Here is a 27080-nt window from a genome sequence, read left to right as displayed (position 1 = left end):
ACGACACTCGCGCCTGACAGCACGAGTCGTGTCATTCATCCAGGGCTCAAATTTAGGTTTAGGCTGCCTGAACTTCAATGGAGCCACAGTGTCCAAAACAGTCTGGCAGGTGGAGTGAAGCCATGAGCTAAGCTCCTCTGTATCACACACAGACTCAGGAACGATGGAGTTCAGAGCAAAAGCAGCCGAGAACTGAACAGCAGTGGAAGGGCTAACAACACGACAGTGCCGAGCAGGAGCGCGAGATCGAACTGCAGTAGGTGCAATAATAACCTCAAATAACACAGGCATATGGTCGGAAAACACGGCATCACAAATCACTAGATTAGAAACGGGCAAACCATATGATAGGACAAGATCAAGCGTGTGACCATGCTCTTGTGTGGGTCCTGACACAGATTGTACAAGTGATTTCAAACCATGTAACAGTTCATATTTCACTCACTGCCGTAGTCATTCAAGGGAGGAAGTATGTTATCGTAATCAACCATGAATCTGTTTGTAAATCAATAATGGTATTTATTAAACAATAACAAAAATAAAAAATGCTCCCCCGGGCTTAAATTATATATTTGCAGATTCTAAAACTCTTTCTGCAAATAAAACAGGTTCTGCTAGCGGCTTATTGTAGAACGTTTGGAATGTTTTCTCCATGGACCACTCCACTGTAGCCAGAATGTGGTCCAATGGCACGTCCATCCTTTTAGCCGCCGATGTGGATGCTGCCCTGGTGGAGTGAGATATACATCAGTATCTACTCCAGCAGCTCCCAGTACCTGCATGAGCCATCTTGAGATGGTTTGGCTCGACACCGACCATGAGGTTTCTTGTGGCTGACCCATAAGGCTTTTTCTCTCCCTCAGGAATCTCTTGTTGTGTTGATATAAGTGAGTAAATGAGTCATGAAATAACCGTGGGTCAGGTGGGTATGCCCGGAAATCCATAACTAGGCCTGAAGTTCCTGGCCTGCTCTGCTCCTGAATAGTGAAAGTGACATGGCCTGGTGTTATAACCATGTTGTCCAGTCGCAGTAAGTGGAGGGACTGGACTCTTTGTGCTGAGACTAGTGCCATCAGCATGACCGTTTTCAGGGTTAGCTGTTCCAGGGTGAGAGACCTGGCTGGTGACCACCATCCCTTTAGGTATGTCAAGACCACACTGACATCCCAGATTTGGGTGTACCTAGGTCTGGGGGGGTTGGAGTTGAATATCCCTCTCATAAGTTTGATCACTAGCGGGTGAGACCCTATGGCCTATTGTCCTGGTGCCCGATTTAAGTAGGCTGATAGAGCACTTCTGGCAGTATTGATGGCGCTGTAGCTCAGTCCTTCATTATGGTGAAGGCCGGCCAGGAACTCCAGTACATTGGTTACGGTTGTAGATGAGTATGTTGTCCCAGTTTTCGAGCAGTATCTTTCCCACACCCTGATGCTCGATAGGTATTGTTTCCAGGTGGACATACGGTGGGACGCTGTCATCGTGTTGATGGTCCTGTCAAATAATCCCAGGCCCAGCAGTGGTCTTTTCAGAATCTGCAACCCAGTAAATTAATTTTGTCATGGCATGGATGACTTATGCCTGACACCAGGTGAGTCAATAGGTCTGGGCTACTGGGAAAGGTCATTGGAGTTTCAATGACCATGTTGAGGACCACTGGGAACCATGGCTGTGTAGGCCACTCGGGTACTATCAAAATACCTGAAGCAGAGTCCATCTATATTTTGCGTAGTACCCGACTAATGAGGCAGAAGGGGGGGGAAAGGCATAAAATAAATAGTTCCCCCAGTCCAGCGCGAACGCATCTATCGCTGCTGCATCTGGGTCTGGTTCCCAAGCGACATACATTGGTACCTGGTGATTTAGTCTGGATGCAAAGAGATCGATATCTGGCGTGCCATATTGCTTTGTAATTTTAGCAAATGCTTTAGAATTTAACATCCATTCGGTGTTATCATTGAATTTGCGTGGCCTGGTGTCTGCCACTGTATTTAGCTTACCTGGTAGGTAAGTTAATGATAGCCAAATATGTTTATCGACACACCATTGCCAGATTATGTTGACCAAATTGTCACATGATATCGATTTTATTCCGCCCATATGGTTAATATAGGCCACCACCGTGGTATTATCAATCTGTAAATGAACATGCAAGTGGTGCATATTCATAGAATATGCTTTTAAACCATACAATGCACCCAACATTTCCAAATAATTTATGCCCAGTGTCTGTAGTAAAGATGATTCTAGGTTAGTCCATCTACCACCTGTGCTGGATATGGTATTAGTTGCTCCCCAGCCTTGAGCACTGGCATCTGTTTGTATAGTTAACGTTGGGTTATTGATGATGATAGGGCTGGAACTATGCCAAATGTTCTCTATCCACCATTGTAACTCTGATATTGCTTAACTGGGTAATTTCATGGTTCGGTCAAAGTGACCTGCATGTTGTTTTAACGCCTGCACTTTTGCCCTTTGTAGGTTTTGATAGTGCAGAGGTCCAAATTGTGTAGCTGGAAATGCTGCTACTATTTTGCCAATTACTCTTGCCACTTGTCGGATGGTTGGTCGATCGCTAACCATTAAATTGTTACACGTCTGTGCCAATTCTGCTGCTTTATCTTTTGGCAATGTTACAGACATGTGGACTGAGTTAATTGTGAATCCCAGATAGTCCATAGTTGTGGATGGCGTCAACTTAGATTTATCTGGATGCAAGACAAATCCCAGGGTTTCAAACAATTGTTTGGTAGCTAATACAGCTGATAGCCAATTGCATAATTTTGCCTTACTATTAAGATATCATCAAGATATGCCATGACAATATGTTTCTGTTTTCTTAATGTTGCCAAGGCTGGTTTTAATATCTTGGTAAATAGTCTTGGGGCTGATGTTAACCCATTAGGCAACGCTTTAAACTGCCATTGTTGCCCCATCAGGTAAATTTCAGGTATCTGCAATGATCCTTTTGAATGGGCACTGAATAGTAGGCATCTTTTAAATCGATGCTTGCCATAAAGTATCCTTTGGAAATCAGTTGTTTGGCAGTTACAAATGTTTCCATTTTGAAATGTATATACTTAACAAAGGTATTTAGTGAGGTTAAGTCAATGATGATGCGACATCCACCATCTTTTTTGTTTTTGGTAAATATATTTGAGACAAATTCCAAAGGTTCATGTTTGAATTTCTCAATGATACCCTTTGTCAATAACCTCACCAGTTCTGCTTGACCCTCTAGTTTTTCTTTGACTGAGAGGGTAAAGACCCTTTGGGATGCATGCTGAACTGGTGGCATATTTTCTTGAATTAATTCTATTTTGTATCCACGAATACTGTTAAGTATATAACTATCATTCGTGATAGTCCTCCATGCTTCCATGAACAGGTGTAATCTCCCCCCTGTTAGTACAGTTCCCCCACTTTTTATGTGCTGGTAGGAACCAGACCCACCTACCTCCATAGTTATGGGAGTGTTCCTTTCTTCTGTTTCTTCATCCGTCGTTGTGCTGCTGGATGTACTGCTGGTTGGGGGTGGCGCATTTTCCATGGGGTCCGCTTTGGGCCCTAGCCTAACAAAGGCTTTCGGGGATGGTATGCGGACCCCGAGCTTTCACCAGTCCCATGAGTTTGACGTCGACTGGTGGACGCGGTGGGGTACTGCCGTCTGGGTTGTGTGGGTCTCCTCGTTCCGGGGCCTGCCCTCATGAGGCCGAATGCTTTGGACTCTTCCTCTAGGTTTTTTACTTGTTTTGACAAGTCCTTACCAAATAGCAGGATCTGTGGCTCTGAGGCCGGTGTTTTGCACAGTCCTGCAAATGTGGGATTGAGGGCAGGTCTTATTATCTCCTTGCGGAGGTTGTTTATTTCATATTGGGTGTTGCACAGCATAGCCATAGTGTCTTGTTGGTTGGTGGTCATGTCCACCCCATCCACGGAACGAGGATAGGATGTTATGGCTGACGTCAGGACCTTGAGGATATGCTGCAATTTTAGTTCCTGGTTTGGGATACTCTGCCCAACGTACCCCCAGATTTGGCTGTTGACAGCCGGTAATTTGAGCGAAATGCAGTTCTCCGGAGGCAAGTAGAGTTCTAGTGCCTCATTGACTACCTGTTCTTATAGGGGTTTGAAGGACAGGTAGTCAATGTTGGCCGCCAGTTTTGGCTGCAACGGCCGCCCTGCTCGTGGTGTAGCCACGTAGCGATTCACCACACCCAGCAGCTCTTCCTGATCCTGTATCCCGTGCGTACTCCCGACATCTTCGGCCAGTGACCCCTGTTCCTGACCAGCCCAGTCCTGGTCGCCAATGCTGCCCTCGGCTGAGGGGGAAGCGATGGCCAGTGCATTGTAAGGCACTGGTGCGGGAGTGCCTGAACTCCCTTGGCAAGACTGCTCCAGCTCCCGAAGCAAGTATCGCTGGAGCATTTGCTCCATGAGCCTTTCCATACGGCTCAGACGGCTACCTCCGCCGCTCTGAGGCGGAGTCATCAGAGATTAACGATCGGTTTGTTTTTCTTTTTGATTTGCCTCCAGTTTGCTGCTGTTGGTCAGGCTGCGCTAGTGGTACTGGGCTCAGCATCAATGATTGTGGACCGCAGCGTGTGCGGTCCAGGTGCCGCCTCTCGCCCCCCCACTGATGGAACGCTCCTGTTCTGTTGGAGTCGAACGGGGGCAGTCTTTTTTCCTTGTCTTGCTTTGCTCATTTTCCAGCCTTTCTCGATCTGGAGTGCACAAAGCAGAGCAAAGTTTTGTAATTATGACCTCAGAGTAAGTACTTACCTGTTGTCTGCCTTTTTAAGCTTATAGCGGGAGCGCCTGTACTCACGTTCATCAAAGGGAGGGTAGAGAGGGAGGCTTGGCCACTGCCTGGGCTCCAGTCCAGGCCCAGGCTTGTCCTTGGTTCCAGCGGCAACCTCCAGCCGTCAGTTCAGCCACCGCCTGGGCTCCAGTGCAAGTCCTGACTTTACCATCCCTGTCCCTGGACCCAGGCTCATCCTTGTTTCCACTGGCGGCTTCTTTCTCGGCCCGTCATGGCCCCATCCCAAGCTCAGGGCTTGGCCCTCACTCCAGCTCCAGGCTCGGTTCCAGTCCAGGCCCAGTCGCCGGACTCGGCCCCGATGGTAGGGAGGTCAGAGCCAGTGATTGACTGGGCAGTCATCAGTAGTCAATTGACAAGATATTACAAAGTTGATATTACAAAGGACATTAATTGTCACATACACCAATTGGTGTAGAGAAATTTGAGTTGCCATTGCAGCACACCAATAAAAATAAACCACATTAAAGAATTTGACATTAAACATAAAAACATCCCCCCACAATGGTTCCCACTGTGACGGAAGGCAGCAAAGTCCAGTCCTCTTCCTCTTGTTCACCCTATTTGAGGCCTCCGCAGTCGCCGTGATGGCGGCCTGATGTTTCAGGCCCTCTCGCCAGATGATGGAGCTCCGGCATCGGTAAAACACTCTCAGCGGCCTGGAGTGTCTGGAACGGTCGCTTGCTGCCAGAGACCGCGGCTCCCGAAGTCCACAGGTCGCGCTGGTCGGCGCTCCAGCACTGGCAATCTCAGCGAAAGATCCCAGGCTCCGCAGTGTCTAAACTCAGCGCCTCCCGCGGCTGGACGCTCCGCAACCACAGCTCTGCGATGTTGGAGTTGGCGGTCTCAGCACTCCGGCGCTGCCGCCGAAGCTGATGTTCTGGCCGGTCCCGACAAGAAAACGCCGCTTCAGTCCAGATGGTAGGCCGCGAGGAGAGGGCGGAGATGTGGCTCGGAGGAAAGACGCATCTCTGACCAGGTAGGCTGAGAAAAGCAGTTTTCTCCCCACCCTCCCCATATAAAAAGACTAGAAGACCTCCAAGCCAAAACTTTTAACACACTAAAAATAAAAAAGGGTGAAAGGATGAACAGCTGCAGGCTGGGCAGCCATTCTCAACGGCGCCCCCACTCGACTTAGTTGATATTACTTAGTTAGTTTGCACACCAGGGTGCTTGGGGGTTACATAGAAACATAGAAAATAGGAGCAGGAGTAGGCCATTCGGCCCTTCGAGCCTGCACCGCCATTCAATATGATCATGGCTGCTCATCCAACTCAGTATCCTGTTCCTGCCTTCTCTCCATACCCCCTGATCCCTTTAGCCACAAGGGCCACATCTAACTCCCTCTTAAATATAGCCAATTAACTGGCCTCAACTACATTCTGCGGTAGAGAATTCCAGAGATTCACCACTCCCTGTGTGAAAAAAGTTTTCCTCATCTCAGTCCTAAAGGATTTCCCCCTTATCCTTAAACTATGACCCCTTGTTCTGGTTGAAGGGAAGTTTGCTCATCTCTCAACTCCTTGTCCCAAATTTCCCATTTAACTTCCAACTCCACCTCACCCTGGTTCTATATTTCACAGCTCTTATCATCCAACATGAAAGAACAATCTGTGGAAATCTCTTGTTAATGTTGTGTAAATGGGTGATATCTGGCAGAGATGCTGCCTCACAGCACCAGAGACCTGGATTCAATTCTGACCTCGGGTGTTGACTGTTTGGAAATTGCATATTCTCCCTGTGGTTTCCTAGTTACCTCCTCCTACACCCCAAGGATATGTGGGTTTGTAGATTAATTGGCCTTTGAAAATTGGCCCTAATATGTAAGGAGTGGATAGGAAAGTGGGTTGACGTAGAACTGGAATGAAGAGGTAGATAGACACAAGAAGGGTCTCAACCCGAAACATCACCCATTCTTTCTCTCCAGAGATGCTGCCTATCCTACTGATTTATTTCAGCATTGTGTGTCTATCTTTGGTGTAAACAAGCATCCGCAGTTCATTTGTACACATAGAATTTCAGCACACATGTGACTCAGTGCTGAAATGCCTGCTTCCATGCTAAATCTTTCCATCAATCAAGATATATCTCAATCCAAATTCTGATTTAACTTTTACTATCACATATTTTTGTATGCAAATATTTAAAATAACAACACAACTCTTTTAATTTTAAGACATGGTTTGTTTATGATGGCATAACAATGCAATTCCTGGAGATACGTTTTTGTCACAAGATGAAAATTCAAACGATAGACAAATTGGTTGAATAGTCAAAATGATTTGGACATTTAGAGTTCATATTTATCCGAATCAATCACCGTATCCATTTCTTTTATTTTCAGTTCTTCTGCCAATTTCTCTTTCATTTTCCTTTCACCATCCTATTGTGAAATAATTAAATGCAAAACTTCAAGTTTTAGTTATCAAAGTTAACACAACTTCATTGTCCTAGAAACAGGTGGGCAACTAGAAACAAACATGAAATTATGTAGTTCAGTACTGTACAAAGATATATAAATGTGTGTGTGTGAATAATTACTTTGGTGAAAAATGTTAGTTAACCATGATCACCAAGTTGTTCTACCATCAATAAAAATTAGAAATGCAAACTGCATTTGTACAATACCTTTCCTGTGAATTACCCTTGGGTTATTTTTCCCAATGCTAAAATATACTGTACAAATGTTATAATTAGAATCAAAAATGAGGAACTAGCAACAAATAATTTCACCCCAACCCCCACCCCTCTCCCACAATAAAACAGCTACCTTGGTTATCCCCCATGTTTGATTGGCATATTCCTCTGCATATTTGGCATCATTTGTAACAAGAAAGTTGTCAAAGATTGTACCAGACTCCACCTACGATACATAAAAACGTCACAAAAAACAGCAATACAATTTCTAGGTATTTCACTTTAAAATATTTGTTTCCTTGATTCTTAACATTCTATTACCTGCCACAAATCAAGACCAAGAACTCCAATGTTATCATACTTGTACAAATTGACATCTGGTGTGTATTCAGGATTTACAGTTTTTGGATGGACCCAAATGCCTTTGAAATTAGGGTTCTCAACCTTACGAGGTTTCCATTTACCCTGTTAAAAAAATGTGTTAAAATCATTTCAATATTCTCCCATCATTTGATCATTAAGAATATCTGTAGTTGATACAAGTAGCAAATAAAATTATATGAATCCATTAATATGTTATTAGTATTGATATTGCTTTATTATTGAAACATGTATACAGTTACAGTGAAATTTTTTTCGCAGATATGGAAGTATTTATCCAAGCGTAAAAGGACGCAAGCAATTTTGTAGAAATAACATCTATCATTGAATTAAACAGCACTGAAACTGGCTCTTCGGCCCAAATTGTCTATGCATATTTTGATAATTAGGCCTGACTTTCAAACTGCATCACACTAATTTAGGACAGTAATTGCCAAGTGGTGACATTTCTATCAGATCTAGTCAATGTGAATTCTTTACAGAAGATGCTTTATAAGTATTTTCTCAGAAGGATTGTGTGAAGGCTTAGATAAATATAAGCTACGAAAGAATTATTAAGCCTGAAAATGTACAAATCCATCTCTGGATTGCAGATCATCAGAACTTTGGGATTTATATATTTTCAGCCTTACTGCCACCTATTGTTCCCTATAGATCTAGCTTGGTGAGTTCAGATTCAGATTATCTATTGTCATATATACCTGGGTGCAATGTAATTATTGCTCACATGAAGATTAGAGAACACAATCCAGATTATAATGATAGATATAACCATGCATACAAGGATAAATGCAAAACAGCAGATATGTGCATAAACTGTAGCACAATCTGAAATAGTGAATCATGTTTATCGTATTTCTAAATTTGCTTAGGAATGTAAATGTTGCATTGGTTTTAATTGTAAGATTAACTCTACAAATATATCCTTCTCACCTCCCAAGTAATCCTCATTTTAAAATATTGTTTCCATTAAATTCCAGAGCATAAAGTTGCTTCTAATGCAAACTAAGACAATCAATGTTTGACTGATCTACAGATTTAACATTGAATCACTACCCCACATTGGCTGATGTAACTAAATTGTTCACCTGAAGGCCGTTTATTCTCTAGTAATAAAGTATTATTGGATTGGTTCACATATCTGTATACATTTGTGGGGCTGCTGCAATATTTTCTTGGATGAATATATTCCCCTGAACACCATTTTCATTTTCCCTGTGCAGGAAATTTCTGAATGCACATAAAAAGTGTTTTCTCATTACAAATCATTTAGTTCTCTTTTGAACACATAGTAATTATTTATTCCCAAGAATACAAGAAAATAGGAGGAATAGTAGGCCACCTGGTCCCTGAAGCTTGCATATTCCATATGATCATGGCTGATCAATGCTGGCTTAAACTACACTTTTGGTCCAGCTCCACATAACTCTCAATTCTCCAAATCTTTCAAATATTTACCTATTTCCTTTAATATATCTCAAGATACAATTAAATATACCCAATGACCTGACATTCACCACTCCCGTGGGTAGTACATTTCAGAAATTCACTACCACTGGATAAGAAATGTCTCCACTCCCCAGTTTTAAATGATTTATATTATGATCATGTTCCTCACTCTCCCACCAGCGTAAACATCCCTGTGCACCCTGAGGATCTTAAATGCTTGAACCCCTCATTCTTCAAAACTTCAATTTTTTTCAAAAGGTCAGTGATCCTCTCATAAAAATATATTGATAATAAATTGTAATCTCATAAGGAAAAGACAATTCCGTGTTCACCTTATACTCTATATTCTGAATCAACGGATGTTCCCATTCACCATCCATCTCAGTGTCCCAGTCATTTGGTTTCGTAGCATCAGGGTCTGGAATCTTTTCTGGTTTGTCCCAATCCTGATTACATTTTAAGAGGCAAGGCAAATTAGAACAAAGAATTAATATATATATCTTCTTCTGGGAGTGTTACCAGATTTAAGATGAAAATCTGCCTTGATTTAATTACAAAGGCTTTTGAAATTAGCTATTTTCCTGCAATAAATTTTCATTGGTCTCTAAAGCACTGATTGACCTCATCACCAAATTCAGATGACTTACTATGGTTTATTAAATTATCAACTCCTGCATTATACTCTTTCTGCTCTCTTTTGCATGTTTAAAGTATGCATACTCTGCATAAGCCAGCAATTTGTTCGAGAGATTGATTACCCAAATATCAGGTCTAGTTTAGTCTAAATTGACACATGCATCCCTTTTCTCTTCCAATTCAAATTAGAATCACCATTGCATCTCTTCAGTTACATCAAACAGAACATGGAACAATACAGCACAGTAACAGACACTTTCGCCCACAATATCTGCACTGACTGTGATGCCAATCTAAAGATACCACTATCATCCCAATGTCGAAGAAAAGCAAGATTTCATGCCTTAACAACAACCATCCAGTGGCCTTGACATCCATCATTATGAAGTCCTTCAAGAGACCCTCGGACAATATTCAATTGAACTTTACTGGACATTATCTTGCACTAAATGTTATTCCATTTTTCATGTCTTTCACTGTGGATGCTGATTGATTAGCATGCAACAAATGTTTTTCACTGTACCTCGGTACACGTGACAATAAACTAAGCTAAGTAATAACATCTGCCTGCACAAGGTGCATCTCCATCTATTCCCTGCCTGTTTATGTATCTGTCAGTGAATAGTTTAATTTTGTATCCCAGTCCAACTATTGCAACATAAAGTGTTCCAAAAAGCTCAAATGCAAGGCTGAGGGATGGCAATCCAGGTTCTAGCTTCAGCTTATACCATCCCACCCACAACCCCTCTCTACTTTGGCATTTTATTTATCATAATCATTTTGTTATTCACAAGCTTTTACCACACACACACAATATTTGTTGATCAAACTTTCATGGTTCTTCCCTAACACGGATCTTTCCTTATATTCTCTACACCCATGCCCTTGTTTTCAACAATTTCAGGTCATCAGGCCAAACCATTAAATCAATCTACCTGCCTGACTGACCTGCTGAATGTTTTGAGCATTTTACGATTTATTTTAGCGGTCAAAAGAAAGCCAGAAGAGGTATTTTGGAGGGCTAACTTGGAAGTGAAGAGAAATAGTGCGTGGCATAGTATATTGAGGAGATTTTAGAGTTTGAGATTTGATAGATGATGGCATGACTGTCGATAGTAAAGTTATTAAAAGGAGGGATACACAATAATTTAAAGTGCTGATATATAGAAGGGTTGTGGTGCTGGAGATCAATAAAATAGAGAGTAGCAATGGCATGGAGGCTGGAAGCAGGAACAAGAATTTAAAAACTGAAACACTGCTAGAAAATCATCTGAGAACCTATATGAGAGCCAATCTGAAACGTGAACTAAAGAATCACAGTCCTATAATGAAGATGCTCAAGAAGTGAGTAAATCATTAACTTCTAATAACTATCATCACTCAAATTACATATTTAACAATTGAAAGGGCAAATATATAGAAGGCTGTTACATTTCTAAAATTGATCATTATGGTAGTTTCAAGTTTGTTTTAAGCTTTGTCTGCTTACTTCCGGTTTTACATCATCAGGGTCATCAATCTTCTCTCGGTCATCCCATTCATCAGGCTTCTGAAAATTTGGGTCTTTAATCATTTTAGCAGGCAGCATGTCCCAGTCATCCTCCAGAGAACCAGATTCAACTTTTTTGTTATCAATCTTCACTTCATAAGTGTTATCAGAATTAAGTATTAGAGTGTAAAGATGAGTGTATTCGTCATCCTGTGGAGCAAAATATTAAATTTAGCATCGGAATCATAAATCCATACAGCATGGATACAGGCCCTTCAGCCCAACTCACCCATGCCGAGCAAGATGTCCCCATTTAAGCTACTCCCATAGGCCCAAATTTGGCCCATATCCTCGTAAACCTTTTCCATCCATGTACCTGTCCGAGTGTCTTTTAAATGCTGCACCTTCTTCAACTGCTTCCTCTTGCAGCTCGTTCTTTACCCACCATCCTCCGAGTGAAAAAGTTGCCCCTCAGGTTCCTATTAAATCTCTCTCTCTCATCTTAAACCTATGAATTCTGGTTCCTGATTCTCTATCCTGGGTCGGAGTTTGTTTATTCACCGTATTAATTCCCCTCGTGATTTTGTACTCTTGTATAAGATCACCCTTCAGCATCCTGCTCTCCAAGGAGTAAAGTTCTATCTGCTCAACCTCTTCATACTGCTGAGGCCCTCAAGTCCTGGCAACATTCTCGGCCATTGCTTTGTCCACTTCCCCGTCGACTGCAGCCGTGTCTCCTCCTTCTCCTGTCTCTTGAAAGATGCTTCACCTTGGAACATGTTGGCAACTCCGGGGGTGGAAGAAGAGGGAGCAGCAGAATGGACAAGGCGACCAGAGGAGGAGGAAGAGGCGGTGGAGTGGACAAAGCAAAGGCTGACGGGAAGAAGCAGCAGCTGGTGAGAGGGGAGGGAGCCCCACGGCGACAAAGCGCTACCTGTCGGTAGCAGCAGCCTGAAGAAAGCACTGATGGCCAGGGGCTACAACATGAGCCGCAACAACAGCCGCGTCAACCGGACGGTGTGGCAGCTGGTGAAGAAAGGTTCGCTGGTGATGTACAGCTGCATTTTTAATTAATTTTTTACCAAAAAATAATTTTAATTAACTATTTACAAAAAATACACACTAAAATATAAACAAACCCACCACCATAATACAAAAAAAACAACAAATATTCTTAAATATTATATTACTATTTCCCTATCCTTATTGAGGCTACCCTTCATGCAGTGCCCAATGGTCCCAGAAATACCCAGTGGGTGGGGGTGGGGGGGTGGGGGGGGGGGGGGGGGGGGGGAGAAAGAGTTGTTACCAAACTGAACTAACTGTGGAATGAATCCATTAACGGAGCCACTCTGCTGCTGGATTGCAAGTTGTCTCTGCCTTCCCTCTGGAAGCCTCCTCGTCCCCATCAGATGCCGAGTTCCCAGAGCTCTGGTTAAACGCGGGGGCTGCTCACAGTTAAGTCTGTGAAAGCGGCCCCATCAGAGACTGTGAGCAGCAGCAGGGTTCACTATAGGAAGGACTATTGCGCCTTTACCCCGCCCACCTGTCGCCTTATCTCTTCTCCCCTGAAGCAGGTCGGTTGGGCACAGTTGCCAGAAGCTGAAAACTAAATATTGCAGTGGGAAAACTGCGGCTGCGGTTCTGGCAACAGCCGGCGTTCTGTGCTGTCTGGAGGTGGGAGGGCGAGTGGGGGTGAAGAGGGGGAGAGGAAGTGGAGGATGGGGGAGAGAGGTGGAGTGAGCGGGCAGGCGGGCGCGCGTTGGGAGTCCAGCTGCGGGAGGCATGGCGCGAGGGTACTTGGAGGCATACTGGAGGCAGGTGGGCCTGGATTGGTCGGCATGTGGGCATTGTGACGTCAGCAGCTGGAAAGAGCCGTTCAGATTTTAAAATTGAGTTTTGTTTGAGTTTTGTGATAAATTTTACTCAAAATCTGGGGTAATAATTGACCAAGGAGTGGATGTGCGAATGTAAATGTAAAATCGCTAGCGAAATGGTAAACATGTCGCCATTTTTGCGTCTGGTTTTCGCGGAGTAATGAATCAAAGGCAAAATGCCGTACACCCACACACACAGAATTTTTTAAGTATATAGATTACCTTGCATTTAATATCTTTCTTAATCAAGTGATTCTTCCCTTTGTAGTTGAAAATCACATGAACCTTTTTGGTTGCTGCTCCACAAATATCTGGGCCTGATGAATATAATGGCTTGAAAGTTTATACATTTTTTCTTAAACTGTAGAGTTTCTTAATCTAAACAACACCACACTTTACTGAAGCTTGATGATGACCGTTTATATCTGCTCCATTAACAGCTTCAAAAATTGCACATCAACTGAATAACAAAGCTCACTGCAGCTTCTGTTCAGTCCAGTAAGTATTATAGACAAAATGTTGCATGTTCCTGACAGAATTTACATTTTCAAATAAATACTGGGCCATGAATTTTCTATTCTTGGCCTCATACCAACCACCACACACTCTGGTAGCAATGGAAGCAACCCTATACCTACATATTTCGAAAGGCCTTGGCCAGCTATAAAAGCTGCAAGTGTTTTTAATAATTTAAATTGAAGCAAATGATTAAAACACTTCTTGTTTACTGAAAATTTGATAAATACTTAAAAACGGAACTTGCATTCATTATCCTAATCACCAGCCCTACATACATGTGAAATTAAATTGATTTAAGGGACAATTCCCATCATAACAGGGAATCTCTAAGTCTGTTTTCAACTGCAAACAGGATCAGCATCCAAATCAGAGTTCTAAAAATTGATATTGGCATGAGATTTACGGGTTTAAAAAAAAAAAAGAGGCCCAAACTGTATGTTAGTTTTCATATTCCAAAAGGGTTATCAAATAACTTCTATATATACAGGTCCACCTCCAGTTTTCCAGCAACTGGTGGTCTGGCATCACCATTAAGGTCATAAGTGGCAGGAGTAGGATTAGGCCATTCGGCCCATCAAGTCTACTCCACCATTCAATCAAGGCTGATCTATCTCTCCTTCCTAACCCCATTCTCCTGCTTCTCCCCTTAACCTCTGACACCTGTACTAATCAAGAAGTATGCATTAATCAAGACAGAATTACGAGAACGCACTTGAAATCCTCCACCCCAGAAGACCTCTCCAATTGGCACCTAGACCGGTTGAGGCCGCCGATCTCGACTTCCATGGCCAACTGGTGAGGTTTCTAGAACTCTAACAACAACCTAAAGTTCACAATATGTACTTGGTCATAGTGCAAAGGAAAATAAAGAGGGCAAGGGATAAAGTGCTTTTTCCCCCACATGCATTGGTGCAAGATATGTTCATGGGACAACTGATGCAGATGCTTGGTGGTAAATAATAAAAGTATTTTGGCTCCTCAGCACTTCCTGCTCATTTTAAGCATGAGATTAAATTAAAAAAAGTAAAATTGACAATTAATTCTAATTACTACTTACCAAACATTATGTAGTAAGGGGAATCTCCATTCATATCCTCTTGGTTCAGATCAGTCGGAAAGAGCTTAATGTATCCTCCACCACAGTCAATATTTTGCTCATGTTTCACAGTGAACTGTGTAACCATAGTTTGTCCTTCATTATTGAACTTTTCAAATTTAATTGATCTTGCATAGTATTTTGCATCTTCACTTGTCTGAATTCCTGGGTTGGGATAGGAGTCGAAGGATGAAAAAATATACTATATATTTTATGATCTTTTGGACAGCAGACAATAAGCACTACAAGGAGTTTTAGCACCATTCAAGATTTCTGCCACATTAATTTACCACACTGTCAATAGCAAGCACAGAATGTGATGGCAAGAATATTAGAATTAGTAGTAGTGTATACAACTCCTTAAACCTGCTATGCATTTCAGCATCAATTGATCCTGAGTTTAGAGCTATTCAGATTATTTCACTCCACATAAACCAGGCATATAAACCTACTAAAATGCAAGCAACAGACCTAACAATAGGTGAAATTCTTTAAAAGTGTAAAAAATTAAATGTTCAGTACAAGTTGTTACCTCCTGTGTGTCAAGGCAAAGGGATGCCTCATTAGGGCTAGAAAACATTAAGTTAAGAATAAAAAAGTCAGGAAAAGAAAAGGTGACAAAAATGTGGAGAAACTCAGTGGGTGAGGCAGCATCTATGGAGCGAAGGAAATAGGTAACGTTTCGGGTCGAGCCAAAACGTTGCCTATTTCCTACGCTCCATAGATGCTGCCTAACCCGCTGAGTTTCTCCAGCATTTTTGTCTACCTTCAATTTTCCAGCATCTGTAGTTCCTTCTTAAACAAGAAAAGAAAAGCATCATTTTTTAATAGCACATAAATTGTTTGTAGATAAAGTTAAACATATAAATCAAAAGAAAGGACTTACAAAATTAAAGTAAAGGAATAATAACGAGAACAATATGTTTAACTTGACGAAAATGAAAGGTAATATTAAATAACAAAAATAAAATGAATGGAATATGTTTAGGATTAATTGAATGCATAGATGGAAAAGCAGTATCAGCTGGAAGTTGGGAGTGACATAAATCAGCAAGGATAGATTATACATTTTTAAAAAATTACCATGTGCAATTTTCCAAACACATGATCTTTTTTGATGGGATTGGAGAAATAGAAGTGGAGAAAAACTAAAAACTGGACACAGACAAGTTAGTGTACATTCACTTCTGCTTATCCTACAATCATTATTTACCTTTGTCTTTCTCAGAATCCCCATAAAACTTTCCAGCATTGAGTATGAATTTACCATAGTCCAACATGTGTTTTGATTCTATCCATCTGCTTTGCCAAACATCTGAAAATAAGTATTTGGATACTCATGATAATGCATCTGAAGGATGATGCGTGTATTATTACATAATCTAAAAAGTTACAAACAGATTCAACAACTAAACTATAATGAAAAATTATTTTCTCCGTGTCGCAATATGGCAGATTTATCATCATTAATGGCTGAAGAATGAAGACTATTTTCAATTTGGTTATTCATTCAGCAAGCCCACTGCTCTAGTGTTACAACTAGCCCATTTGACTTTTTTTCCCCCTTAATTTATGGGAAAAAGTCTCATATTGATGATTTATTATGCATCCTTAAATCCTTTGGTTTATATTGTCACGTCTACTGAGATACAGTGAAAAAATGTGTTTTGCATGCAATCCAGGTAAATCATACCATAGGTGTACATTAGGTGGCACAAAGAGAAAATGAGTGCAGAATATAGTACAGAGAAAATGCATGTTAAAAAAATGTGCATGGGTCGCAATAATATTGGCAAATTAGGAATTCATCCATGGCAAACAAGAAGTGAGGGGAGAAGAGAAAATGACTGGGGAGGGGACGGGGGCGAGTGGTCCTTGATTATATTGGCTGGTTTCCTGAGGCTACCTGAATGGTATATAAAGTGGATGTGGGGGCGGGGCAGGGGTGTCTGGGGCAATGGCTGGTTAGCATGATGGACTGGGATGTGTTCACAACTCTCTGCAACCTGTACTCCATTTCATTGTTGTTCGAGATCCGGCCCACTATAGCAGCATCACCTGCAAACTTATAAATGGAATTAGAGCAGAATTAGGCTGTACAGTCTTGAGTATCGTCTTGAAGGCAGAGCTATAGTCAAAAGAAGTCCAACATGAGTGCCCTCGTCATCTTGATGTTCCAGGGATTAGTGTAGGGTCTTGAAGCTGGTATATGCTGTGCACTTTTTGCGGCAGTAGGCGAATTGCGGTAGATCGTGGTTATCTGGGATGCTGGAGTTGATGTGCGCCATATCCAGCCTTTCAAAGCCTTTCATAATGCTAGTGGTCTTCTTAGAGCAGGTGGGAATCTCAGATTGGAGTAAGAGAGGTTAACGACACCTATGCATACTCCTGCCAATTGGTCCAGCTGATTCTGAGAACATGGCCAGGGCTCCATCTGAGCCTTCTGTGAGTTTGCTCTCATTAAGGTGATCTGACATTAAGATAGTGAACTGTGACACAGCTGCACCCAAGGCTATGGGGTGGGTAACGCTATTCCACTGATCTGCTGTTCAAAGTGAGCATAGAATGCATTGATCTTGTCGGGGAAAAATACATTGTCGCCAATGATTCTGATTGTCGCCCATTATTGCATGCGAGCCTAAGTTACCATTTTCACACAGTTTTCACCCAAATTGAATTGTTTTACAAGATAACAGTTTAGAGCCTACCTTATTATCACGGGTCTTAAACTCGTTCAAATCTGTATCTAATTCACATCTAAGAAGAGTCTCATCATCTTTTCAAGTCCCTCCACATAATTGGTTCTGTCATCACCGGTTACATTTTGGGAATTTCCTAACGTAAAAGTCATTGGAGCCATGCCATATTTCCTTGGTCTTCTGAGAGAGAAGAGGCATTGGTATACTTTATTGGCCAAAGTAATGGCCTACCTGGTAATTTAGAAACAGTCCATTAAATTTCCTTGTTTCTATCCCAGCATGTTGTTTTTCCATTCTTGAAGGTTATAGGTTCAGAATTGTTTTTTATCAGCTTGCTCTATACCTTCAGAGATTTGTGTATCTGCAGTACCTATTTTCTCTGCTGTTTCACTCCCTTGAAACTTTTATCATTTTGTTGCCTTATTTTTCCAATCAAACAGCCAATTTACATTTTTCGACAATTAACTTGGGGTTAAAAAAGATCAATTTCTGAGGTTCATTGTTTGTTATATTTCTATATTCCAGGTCAATCACAAGCTTTGAAATACAGTATTTAAGAAGGAACTGCAGATGCTGGAGAATCGAAGGTTACACAAAAAAGCTGGAGAAACTCAGCGGGTGCAGCAGCATCCATGGAACGAAGGAAATAGGCAACGTTTCGGCCCGAAACGTTGCCTATTTCCTTCGCTCCATGGATGCTGCTGCACCCGCTGAGTTTCTCCAGCTTTTTAGTGTAACCTTGAAATACAGTAGTTCCCTATGTGCCCAAGACCAAATAATTAAAACAAAACCGTTCACTTTACTAATTATTTTCTTCACTGCGGCAACGTTGTATCCAAGCTGACGATATCTTTTTTAATACAATAGGCTTTATGTTTTAGGATTTCCCAGCTCCCGGAGAAAGTCCGGAGGCTGAACATAGCTTGAAAATATTGAAAATAAAGAGAGAAGCATCCGTAAACTTCCAAGTTATCTTTATGAGTTTTGTTAAAATTTAGGAGCCAACGCCGATAAAGTTACACATCACGAATGGAAACGTCAAGGTAATGATTGCTTTTCGCACAAATAATTGTCGGTACCTATATATCAATGAGCAAACCCGTGTTACCACCCTACAAGCAGTAAAGGGGGCGACTCGCGCTTCTTACTTGTAACCTGAAGTGCAAACTTTGCGCCTTACCGCCATCCATGAACTCTTCCTTCAAATAGATCAGGGTGTCTGCTAGCGACTGGACGACCAACAAAGCCAGCAAAAGAACTACTACCTTCATATCACTGGGGTTAACAGATTGTTTCGTGCAGTTGTTATTCTTATCGTCAGTTTATCGTTTAGTAATTTTGGGAAACACAAAATCTTTCCAGCTACCTAACACCCAGTCTGCTGCACACTGGCAGTAAACCATTGGGTGGGCGTTAATACCTGACGGTGACCTGACAAGGCCAATGGCGAGAAACTACGCAGTGGGTGGGCTCTGTGAAGTCAGAGAGCTACACAGACCTGTCATCGTGTCTACACAGATCAGGGTTAAAAAAAACTAGAGCACATTTCTAATTTGCCAATTACATTAGTAACAAAAACACTCAAATACATTTACAAAAGACTCGACAATAAATTATAAAAGCAATAAATAGACTATTCCTTAACACCCACACGACATGTCCACATATGTCAGAATTGAGGCAACGCTAATATACCTGATTCCCACCTCTGATTTTACTGAGAAGCTATGCTGAACATGGAAATTCATTATGATCGACACAAGGAACTGCCGAAGCTGGTTTGCTAAATATAAATAAATGCTGGAGTACCTCAGCGGGTCAGCCAGCATCCCTGGAGAACATGGATAGGCACTAGTGATCTTAGAGAAACAAGAAACCAGGAATCCCAGCAGTTCTTCCACGTGAGCAGGGGTTCACGTGCACCTCCTATAACCTTAACTACTGCATCAAGTGTTCCTGATGGGGCCTCTTACATTGGCAAGACCAAGCGTAGACTTGGCGACCATTTCGCTGAATACTTATGCTCAGTCTGCCATACTGACCTTTGCGTTCTATCCCTCCTCCATTGCCAGAGTGCAAATGAAGGAACATCACCTCATATTTTGTTTTGGTAGTTTACAATGGTCTGACCATTGCCAATCAACCCTGTCTCCTCACCAGGGTGTGGGCGGGAGAGGTTGTGGGGGGGAGGAGGTGTGTGGGCAGGAGAGGTTGTGGGGGGGGGGGGAAGAGGGGTGTTTGGGCGGGGGGGTTGTGGGGGTAGCTGATGTGTGGAGGGTGGATTGGTTGTGGGGGGGAGAGGGGAGTGTGGGCGGGGGGAAGGGGTGTGAGAGAGCTCGGAGAAAAGACGGGGGCAGAGCCAGGGGGGAGAGGGGGGGTATCACGGGGGAGGGGAGGCAGGAGCCAGTGAGGGGGACCAGAGGGGAAGAGGCTGTAGCTGGCGGTGCGATGGGGACTTGCAGCGGGCGCTGCTCGCTGGTCGTTCTCCTCTGCCGGGATCAGCGTCTTTGCTTTCCGTTTGGCGACATTGGCGGCATCTCCGACACCGCGCCGCTTCCGGTCACTCCACAAATTGTGTCCGATTGGAGTCCTCTGTTGGCCATCCTCAGCTCCAGTAAAGACGCGATGGCGTAGGAATGGGCGGACCGTCCCGTGGAGTGACAGAAGAGACCAATCCGTGCGCCGCTGACTGGCAAGAGAGGAAATCGATCTACGCATGCGCGGTTTTTAAGATTTTTAAACGTCGCTAACTTTTACAATATACCAGCGATCTGAACTAATTTTTTTGCACTCGCAGCACAGGAGAACGGTGAGTGAGCTGGCGAAAAATCGTAGCGCTATTGTGTACCGTTTTTGTGCAAATGGAAATACCACGCAAACCGGAAGAGCACAAGATCAGTTTTAATTATGTATAGTTAGATATACACATTAATGTTGTTAAAGAGATACAAATTGCTGGAGTAATTTTGTGGCTCAGGCAGTATTTCTGGAGGACATGGATAGGCAACATTTTAGGTTGAGACTGAATTGATTGAGGGAAGGGGAATGGGAATGGGATAGGTGGATGCAGGTGAGGTTGGTTTAATTGGCAGATGGGTGAACAAGGGCTAGAGTTGAAAGGAGAAAAAAAAGGTGTCAGAAAAGGAGAGGAATGGAATGTAAAGCCAGAGAATGAGGATATAGGTGGAAATGATGAGGTGGGCGGGATAATGGGAGAAAATGGTGTGGCACAGGTAAGAGAGGGGGTTATTGCATAAAATTGGAGGATTGAATCTTCGTACCATTAGGCTGTAAGCCACCCATGCAGAATATGGGGTGTTGTGCCTTCAGTATCTTCTTCTCCCACTATCCTGCACCTCCCTTTCCCTTCAGTTCCCTTCCACCTATATCCTTCCATTAGGCTTTACATTTCACTCTTCTCTCTTAAATGTTGGGATAGTCCCTGCCTCAACGATCTCCTCTGGCAGCTTGTTCTATACATCCACCATCCTTTGTGTGAAAGGTTTACCCCTCAGATTCCTATTAAATCCTTTCCTCTTCACCTATGTCCTCTGGTCCTCAACTCACCTATGGGCTAGAGACTCTGTGCATCTACCTGATCTATTCCGCTCATGATCTTATACACCTCTACAGGACGGGATTTATGTATCTCACAACCTTAAGCTTCGGGCCTCGAGATCTAGGGGGGCCTTGGCCTCGCATATAAAACTTTTGACATAGTGGCGTTGTTACAAAACCTACCATCAGTGGCACTCCCCGCGGTCTTCCACCCTCGATTCCACTGACCCTCGCCACTCCACCGCCCTCCAGCAGCCCGCAGCCGTCGCCTTACCTGCAGCCTGGACTGAAGCTTCCATGCTGCAGACTCGCACTCCCCTTGGTTTGACTGCGCTGGGTCCTAGTGCCAGTCCCTCCAACCCTGGTAACATCAGTGGCTGTTCCACTGGGTCTTCCCCATCCCCCTCAAACCATGTGAGCGTAGTCCTCCCCACCCACACTACAGTCCTCATACCCCCTCCTCCCTGACCACCCACCACCCCCCCACCAGACATCGCCTCGGTCTCAGTCCACTCACCTGCTTTCCTCCGGCCCCAACCCCCATCCTTGCCGTGTGTTCACCATCCACCCCTGACCTCCCCCTCTCAGACACTGAACGGTCTGTCCTCAGCAGAGGCCTCACATTTGTCCCCCTCCGTCCCCACCTCAATGAGTTCCGCGCCTGCCGTGATTTGGAGCACTTCTTCTGTCGCCTCCGCCTCACAGCGTTCTTGCATGGGAAGGAGTCCTCGCCCCCCATTGATGATCCCTTTTCCCATCTCCAATGGAACCCCTCCTCTCGAGCCCCCCACAATCGCCGCTACGGGCGGCCCGATGCTCAGGCCCTCTCGCCGGGATGATGGAACTCCGATGTCGGAACGGAAGAACACCCTCAGCAGCTTGGACTTCCGAATAGGCCACTTCCTACTGGAGACCGCAGCTCCCGAAGTCCACAGGCTGAGCTGGGCGGAGATTCACGCTGGCGGCCCTCGGCAAAGGGGTCCCAGGGCTCCGCGATGTTGAAATCAGCGAGGCCCGAGGCTGGGAGCTCCGCAAACCACAGCTCTGATGTTGAAGCAGCAGGCCCAACACTCCGGAGCTTCAAACGACGATCCAGGTAAGCCATCACCCACTCCGCGGTGAATCCAATATGTATTTTAAAACGTACTGTTTAATGACAACATACAATAGGTTCTAAAAGTGTCACACTGTCACTGTTGGGTAGGCATGGTCCTCTAGTTGTGGGGGTGGGGGATTGGGAGGGGGGGGGCCTCACACGTGAAATAGCCTAAGATCACCCCTCCAAGGAATAGTCCCAGACTACACAACATCTGCCTATAGCACGAGAACATCGTATTTATTGTCCACTCCTAATTGCATTTGAGAAGGTGTTGAATAGGGAATCCCAGAGTTTAGCCCAGGTGGATAGATGGAACAGCAATATATTTCCAAGTCATGAATATTTGTCATTTGTAAGGGATATTGTAGATGGTGGTATTTCCATGCATTTGTTGGTCGTGGCTTCTTTTGCTAGTAGAGATTGTAGGTCTAGACTATTTTTGAGTAGAATTTAAATAACAGCAGTACATTTTGTAAATGGTAAAACTTAGCCACAGTATGCTTATGTAAAGAATTCATGAAAGCGATCGATGGCTGCCAATAAAGAAGGCTGCTTTATCCAGCATAATGTCAACCCCTTGGATGTTGGTGCATCATTCATTCAGGCAAATGAACAGCAATCCATCACACCCCTGCTTTGCATTAAAACTTTGGAGAGTAAGGAGTCAGCCATTGCAGATATACTCCCTAACATAGTCATAATGCACAGAAGCAGATCCTTTGGTCTAACTCGTCCATGTTGTCAGAGATTATTATCTTCTGCCATCTATGTGGCAGAAATGTAATTCAATTTTAAAATCATTATATCTAAATGTTGTAACCAAAGATAGACACAATGTGCTGGAATAAATCAAAGAGATAGGCAGTATCTCTGAAGAAAAAGGATGGATGATGTTTTGAGTTCTTCAGAATCAGCCTGAAGGGTCCTGACACGAAACATCATCCATCCTTTTCCCCCCACAGAAGCTGCCTGACCCGCTGAGTTACTCGAGCACTTTGTACCTCTATTTGGTATAAACCAGCATCTGCAGTTCTTTGTTTTTACATTTAAATGTTGTTAATGTATTATTTCAGACAAACATAGCCTGCTTTAACATTATTGCAGACAAACATAGCCTGCTTGGTGTACAGAATAAGGAAAGATGTTCCAATTCCGTCCATAGGTCCTCTAAAAATAGGACCTATGAACGGAATTGGAACAGCTTTCCTTATTCTGTACACAAAGAAGAGTCTTAGTCATTGAACATAGAAACATGGCCTTTGTTTGATCATGTTAATGCTGACCATTAGCACCCATCCATTAATCCCTACAAGTAGTCTCTCACCTACTATGCCTTGGTGACTCAAGTACTCATCCAAATGCTTCTTAAGTGTACCTGCCTCAGATTGTACCATTCCAGATTGCAACTACCTTCTAGGTGAAAATAAATTTCTTCCTCAGATGTTCTCTGAACTTCTTGCTCCTTATCTTAATCCAATGTCATCATAGCACCTCTTCCAGGGAGAAATGTTTCTTGCTATCTTCCTATCAATGCTCTCATAATTTTGGTTGGCTATAACAGATCACCCTATCAACCTCTTCTACTCCAGTGGAAGCAAACTCAGTGTCAGTAGCAGCTGTAAAATTCCATCCCAGGCAAACATCCTTGTGGATCTCTTCTGTGCCCTCTCCAGTGAAATCTTGTCCTTCTTGTAATGTAGTGACAAGAACTACATACCATATTCTAATCATGATCTGACCAATGTTTTGTGAAACCAAGTCAAAGAGCCATGACATGAAGCCAATGTTTGGAGTGTGAGTCACAATGCCCTCCATAATGTTTGGGACAAACCCATCATTTACTTATTTGCCTCTGTACTCAACAATTTGAGATTTGTAATAGGGAAAAAAAAATCACATGTGGTTAAAGTGCACATAGTCAGATTTTAAAAAAGGCCATTTTTATACATTTTGGTTTCACCATGTAGAAATCATAGCAGTGTTTATACATAGTCCCCCCCCCCCATTTCAGGGCATCATAATGTTAGGGACACAGCAATGTCATGTAAATGAAAGTCATGTAGTCATGTTTACTATTTTGTTGCATATCCTTTACATGCAATGACTGCTTGAAGTCTATGATTCATGGACATCACCAGTTGCTGGGTGTCTTCTCTGGTGGTGCTCTGCCAGGCATGCATTGCAGCCATCTTTAGCTTATACTTGTTTTGGGGGCTCGTCCCCTTCAGTTTACTCTTCAGCATATAAAAGACATGCTCAATTGGGTTCAAATCGAGCGATTAACTTGGCCACTCAAGAATTGACTATTTCTTAGCTTTGAAAAACTCTTTTGTTTCTTTAACTGTATGTTTGGGATCATTGTCTTGCTGTAGAATGAACCGCCGGTCAATGAATTTTGAGGCATTTGTTTGAATTTAAGCAGATAGGATGTGTCTATACACTTCGGAATTCATTATGTTACTACCATCAGCAGTTGTAACATCAATGAAGATAAGTGAGCCAGTACCTTCAGCAGCCACACATGCCAAGGTCATAACACCCCCACGACCATGTTTTACAGATGAGGTGGTATGCTTTGGTCTTGGGCAGTTCCTTCTCTCGTCCATACTTTGCTCTTGCCATTACTGTGACAAGTTTTGCTCTTTTAAGTACTTCTTGGCAAACTGTAACCTGGCCATCGTTTTTACAGCTAATCAATGGTTTGCATTGTGCAGTGCAACCTCTGTATTTCTGTTCATGAAGTCTTCTGCAGTGGTCATTGACAAATCCACACACGACTCCTGAAGAGTGTTTCTGATCTGTCGGACAGGTGTTTGGGGATTTTTCTTTATTATAGAGAGAATTCTTCTTTCATCAGCTGTGGATGTCTTCCTTGGCTTGCCAGTCCCTTTGCGATTAGTAAGCTCAAACAGTGCTCTCTTTTTTCCTAATGATGTTCCAAACAGTTGATTTTGGTAAGCCTAAGGCTTGCCTGATGTCTCTAACCATATTATTCTTTTTTCTCAGTCTCATAATGGTTTATTTGATTTTCATTGGAACAACTTTGGTTCTCATGTTGATAAACAGCAATAAAAGTTTCCTAGCAATAAACTAAAATGTATAAAAACTGACAATGTGCAATTTAACCACATGTGTTTTTTTTCTATTACATATCTTAAATTATGGAGTAGAGGCAAATAAATAAATGATGGGTCTTTGTCACAAACATTATGGAGGGCATGTATGAGGAAAAAGTACATATGTATTGGAAATCAGAGGAGATGCAGCCTGGAGTGCTGGGCATGATGTATCACTCTCCATTTTATGCTTTTTATGTTCCTTTGGCTGTATTCCAACCATTTAACTGAACTGATTTTATGGCTATTGTTCTTTTGTTTGTCTCTAACTCCTGCCATCACTCAGATGATTTCTATAACGTATCGCTTTGAGCAACCTCGGCCTCATCCTATCAGTGATCTTCCTTTGTCTTATCTCTCCCTCCCCACTATCTCTATAACTTAAACTAACTTGTCTTATTTCTTTCCCACACTTGACAAAGTGTCTGAACCTCTCTTACCACATATATTACCAAACCTGCTGGGATTTCTCAATATTTTGTGGTCTTGTTTAAGATTTCCCGTATCTCGATTTTCATCTATCCTTCTTTCTTTGTCCTCCCTGAACCCAGATCCATCTACATGACAATTATTATTCTTTAAATTAATTTGTGAATCCCATATATTACACCAACATCATTAGTTTCAATGTCTTATTGTAATTGTAATTTTATCTAAACCTTTAGTTGTAATTTTGGTCATTTTTTGGTCTGCAGCACCTCTGTACGTCTTATATAAAAATAATGAACAGATAAAAATGTCTTTCAAGTGTTTGGGGTCCAGGACAACAACATAAACGTTGAAGTTAATAACAAAACTGTTGTTAATGTTTGAATGCCCAATGACTGTTTACTTCATTGTCCACCCTGATAATGTGCACGTAGAGCCGCAGCAAGAACTGCCTTGTTTTGCTCCCGGTGCATCTGACAATTAATTAAACACTATCAATTCAGTTATGTATAAACACAATTAAAGTCTAAATAGGGGGGCCCGATCGAAACGTCCTCTATTCACGTTCTCCAGTTGCTGCCTGACACGTTCAGTTACTCCGGCACTTTGTTTATATTAAATATATTAAATACTCTCTCACCAGCTGAGAGAGCAGGTCCAATTCACTCCAAATATACAAAGTTTCATGGGGGCAGTTTAGCAACCGAGGGGTTAAGAAGGAAATAATTTGCTCACATTATAACATACATTAAAATGAGTCAGCGTTCCCGTAAATACAGATTTGTAGGTGTGTAAACCTGACCTCTTTAACAAAAAAATCCTCTAGCGATGATAACATTTGGGTCTCCTCCCCTCTACCCAGCTCCGTTCCCAATGAGCGGGCGGCGCTGACGTAGCTGTGGGTTTGTTATCATTCCCTGAAGATGGCGTCGATCATGGAAGGGCCGCTGAGCAAGTGGACCAACGTTATGAAAGGATGGCAGTACCGCTGGTTCGTGCTTGACTACAACGCGGGCCTACTCTCTTACTACACGGTGAGTGTATTCGAGGTGACTTAACAAGGTCGGTGGGGGGGTTGTGGTGGAAGCTGTAGCTGACTAGGTCTGCGTGCGAGGTTTATTTGGTTTCTCCCCTGCATGCCCGCCCTCCCTCACGGCGGACTACATTCCTGCATCGTGAGTGCGGCGAGCGAGCGAGGGCCCGGGCCCGAGTGGGCGGCCACGGAGCGTGTGTGTGACGCCGCTATTGTCCAATCACATTCCCAACTCCTCAAGACGAC

General features: G+C 42.9%; 2 protein-coding genes across 8 annotated transcripts in view; one reads left to right on the top strand and one right to left on the bottom strand.

Annotated features, from left to right (window-relative positions):
• Window positions 1-6979: 6979 nt before the first annotated feature.
• calr (calreticulin) lies at window positions 6980-26742 on the bottom strand. 4 transcript variants are annotated; one of them, XM_055641766.1, is made up of 9 exons: window positions 26604-26742; window positions 16114-16215; window positions 14862-15065; window positions 13508-13602; window positions 11409-11618; window positions 9616-9729; window positions 7775-7918; window positions 7587-7679; window positions 6980-7199 (listed from the first exon to the last, which is right to left on the bottom strand). In XM_055641766.1, exons 2-9 carry the CDS (start codon window positions 16178-16180, stop codon window positions 7107-7109), a joined length of 1020 nt encoding a protein of 339 aa, XP_055497741.1. In that variant the 5' UTR covers window positions 16181-16215; window positions 26604-26742; the 3' UTR covers window positions 6980-7106. The 4 variants fall into 4 exon arrangements, with proteins under 4 accessions (XP_055497741.1, XP_055497739.1, XP_055497742.1 ...); XM_055641764.1 differs by lacking the exon at window positions 26604-26742 and adding an exon at window positions 18780-19035; XM_055641767.1 differs by lacking the exon at window positions 26604-26742 and adding an exon at window positions 17609-17631.
• Window positions 26703-27080, top strand: part of osbpl9 (oxysterol binding protein-like 9) — a 107973-nt gene continuing 107595 nt past the window's right edge. For all 4 annotated transcript variants that reach the window (XM_055641759.1, XM_055641760.1, XM_055641757.1 and 1 more), the window contains exon 1: window positions 26703-26835. In XM_055641759.1, the coding sequence (XP_055497734.1) occupies window positions 26725-26835 (111 nt within the window). In that variant the 5' untranslated portion in view covers window positions 26703-26724. The remainder of the gene's footprint in view (window positions 26836-27080) is intronic.

This window comes from Leucoraja erinacea, chromosome 10 (genome assembly GCF_028641065.1).
Source record: "Leucoraja erinacea ecotype New England chromosome 10, Leri_hhj_1, whole genome shotgun sequence".
NCBI lineage: Eukaryota > Metazoa > Chordata > Chondrichthyes > Rajiformes > Rajidae > Leucoraja > Leucoraja erinaceus.
The sequence above is the reverse complement of the archived record's forward strand: the minus strand, read 5'-3'. Positions and strand labels throughout refer to the sequence as shown.

Coding starts and splice junctions, on each gene's coding strand:
- calr (XM_055641764.1), bottom strand. CDS start 18,870: ATGAAGGTAGTAGTTCTTTTGCTGGCTTTGTTGGTCGTCCAGTCGCTA. Junction 16,216..18,779: donor GGAAGAGTTCATGGATGGCG/GTAAGGCGCAAA, acceptor ACTTATTTTCAG/ATGTTTGGCAAAGCAGATGG. Junction 7,680..7,774: donor TTGGTCTTGATTTGTGGCAG/GTAATAGAATGT, acceptor TATGTATCGTAG/GTGGAGTCTGGTACAATCTT.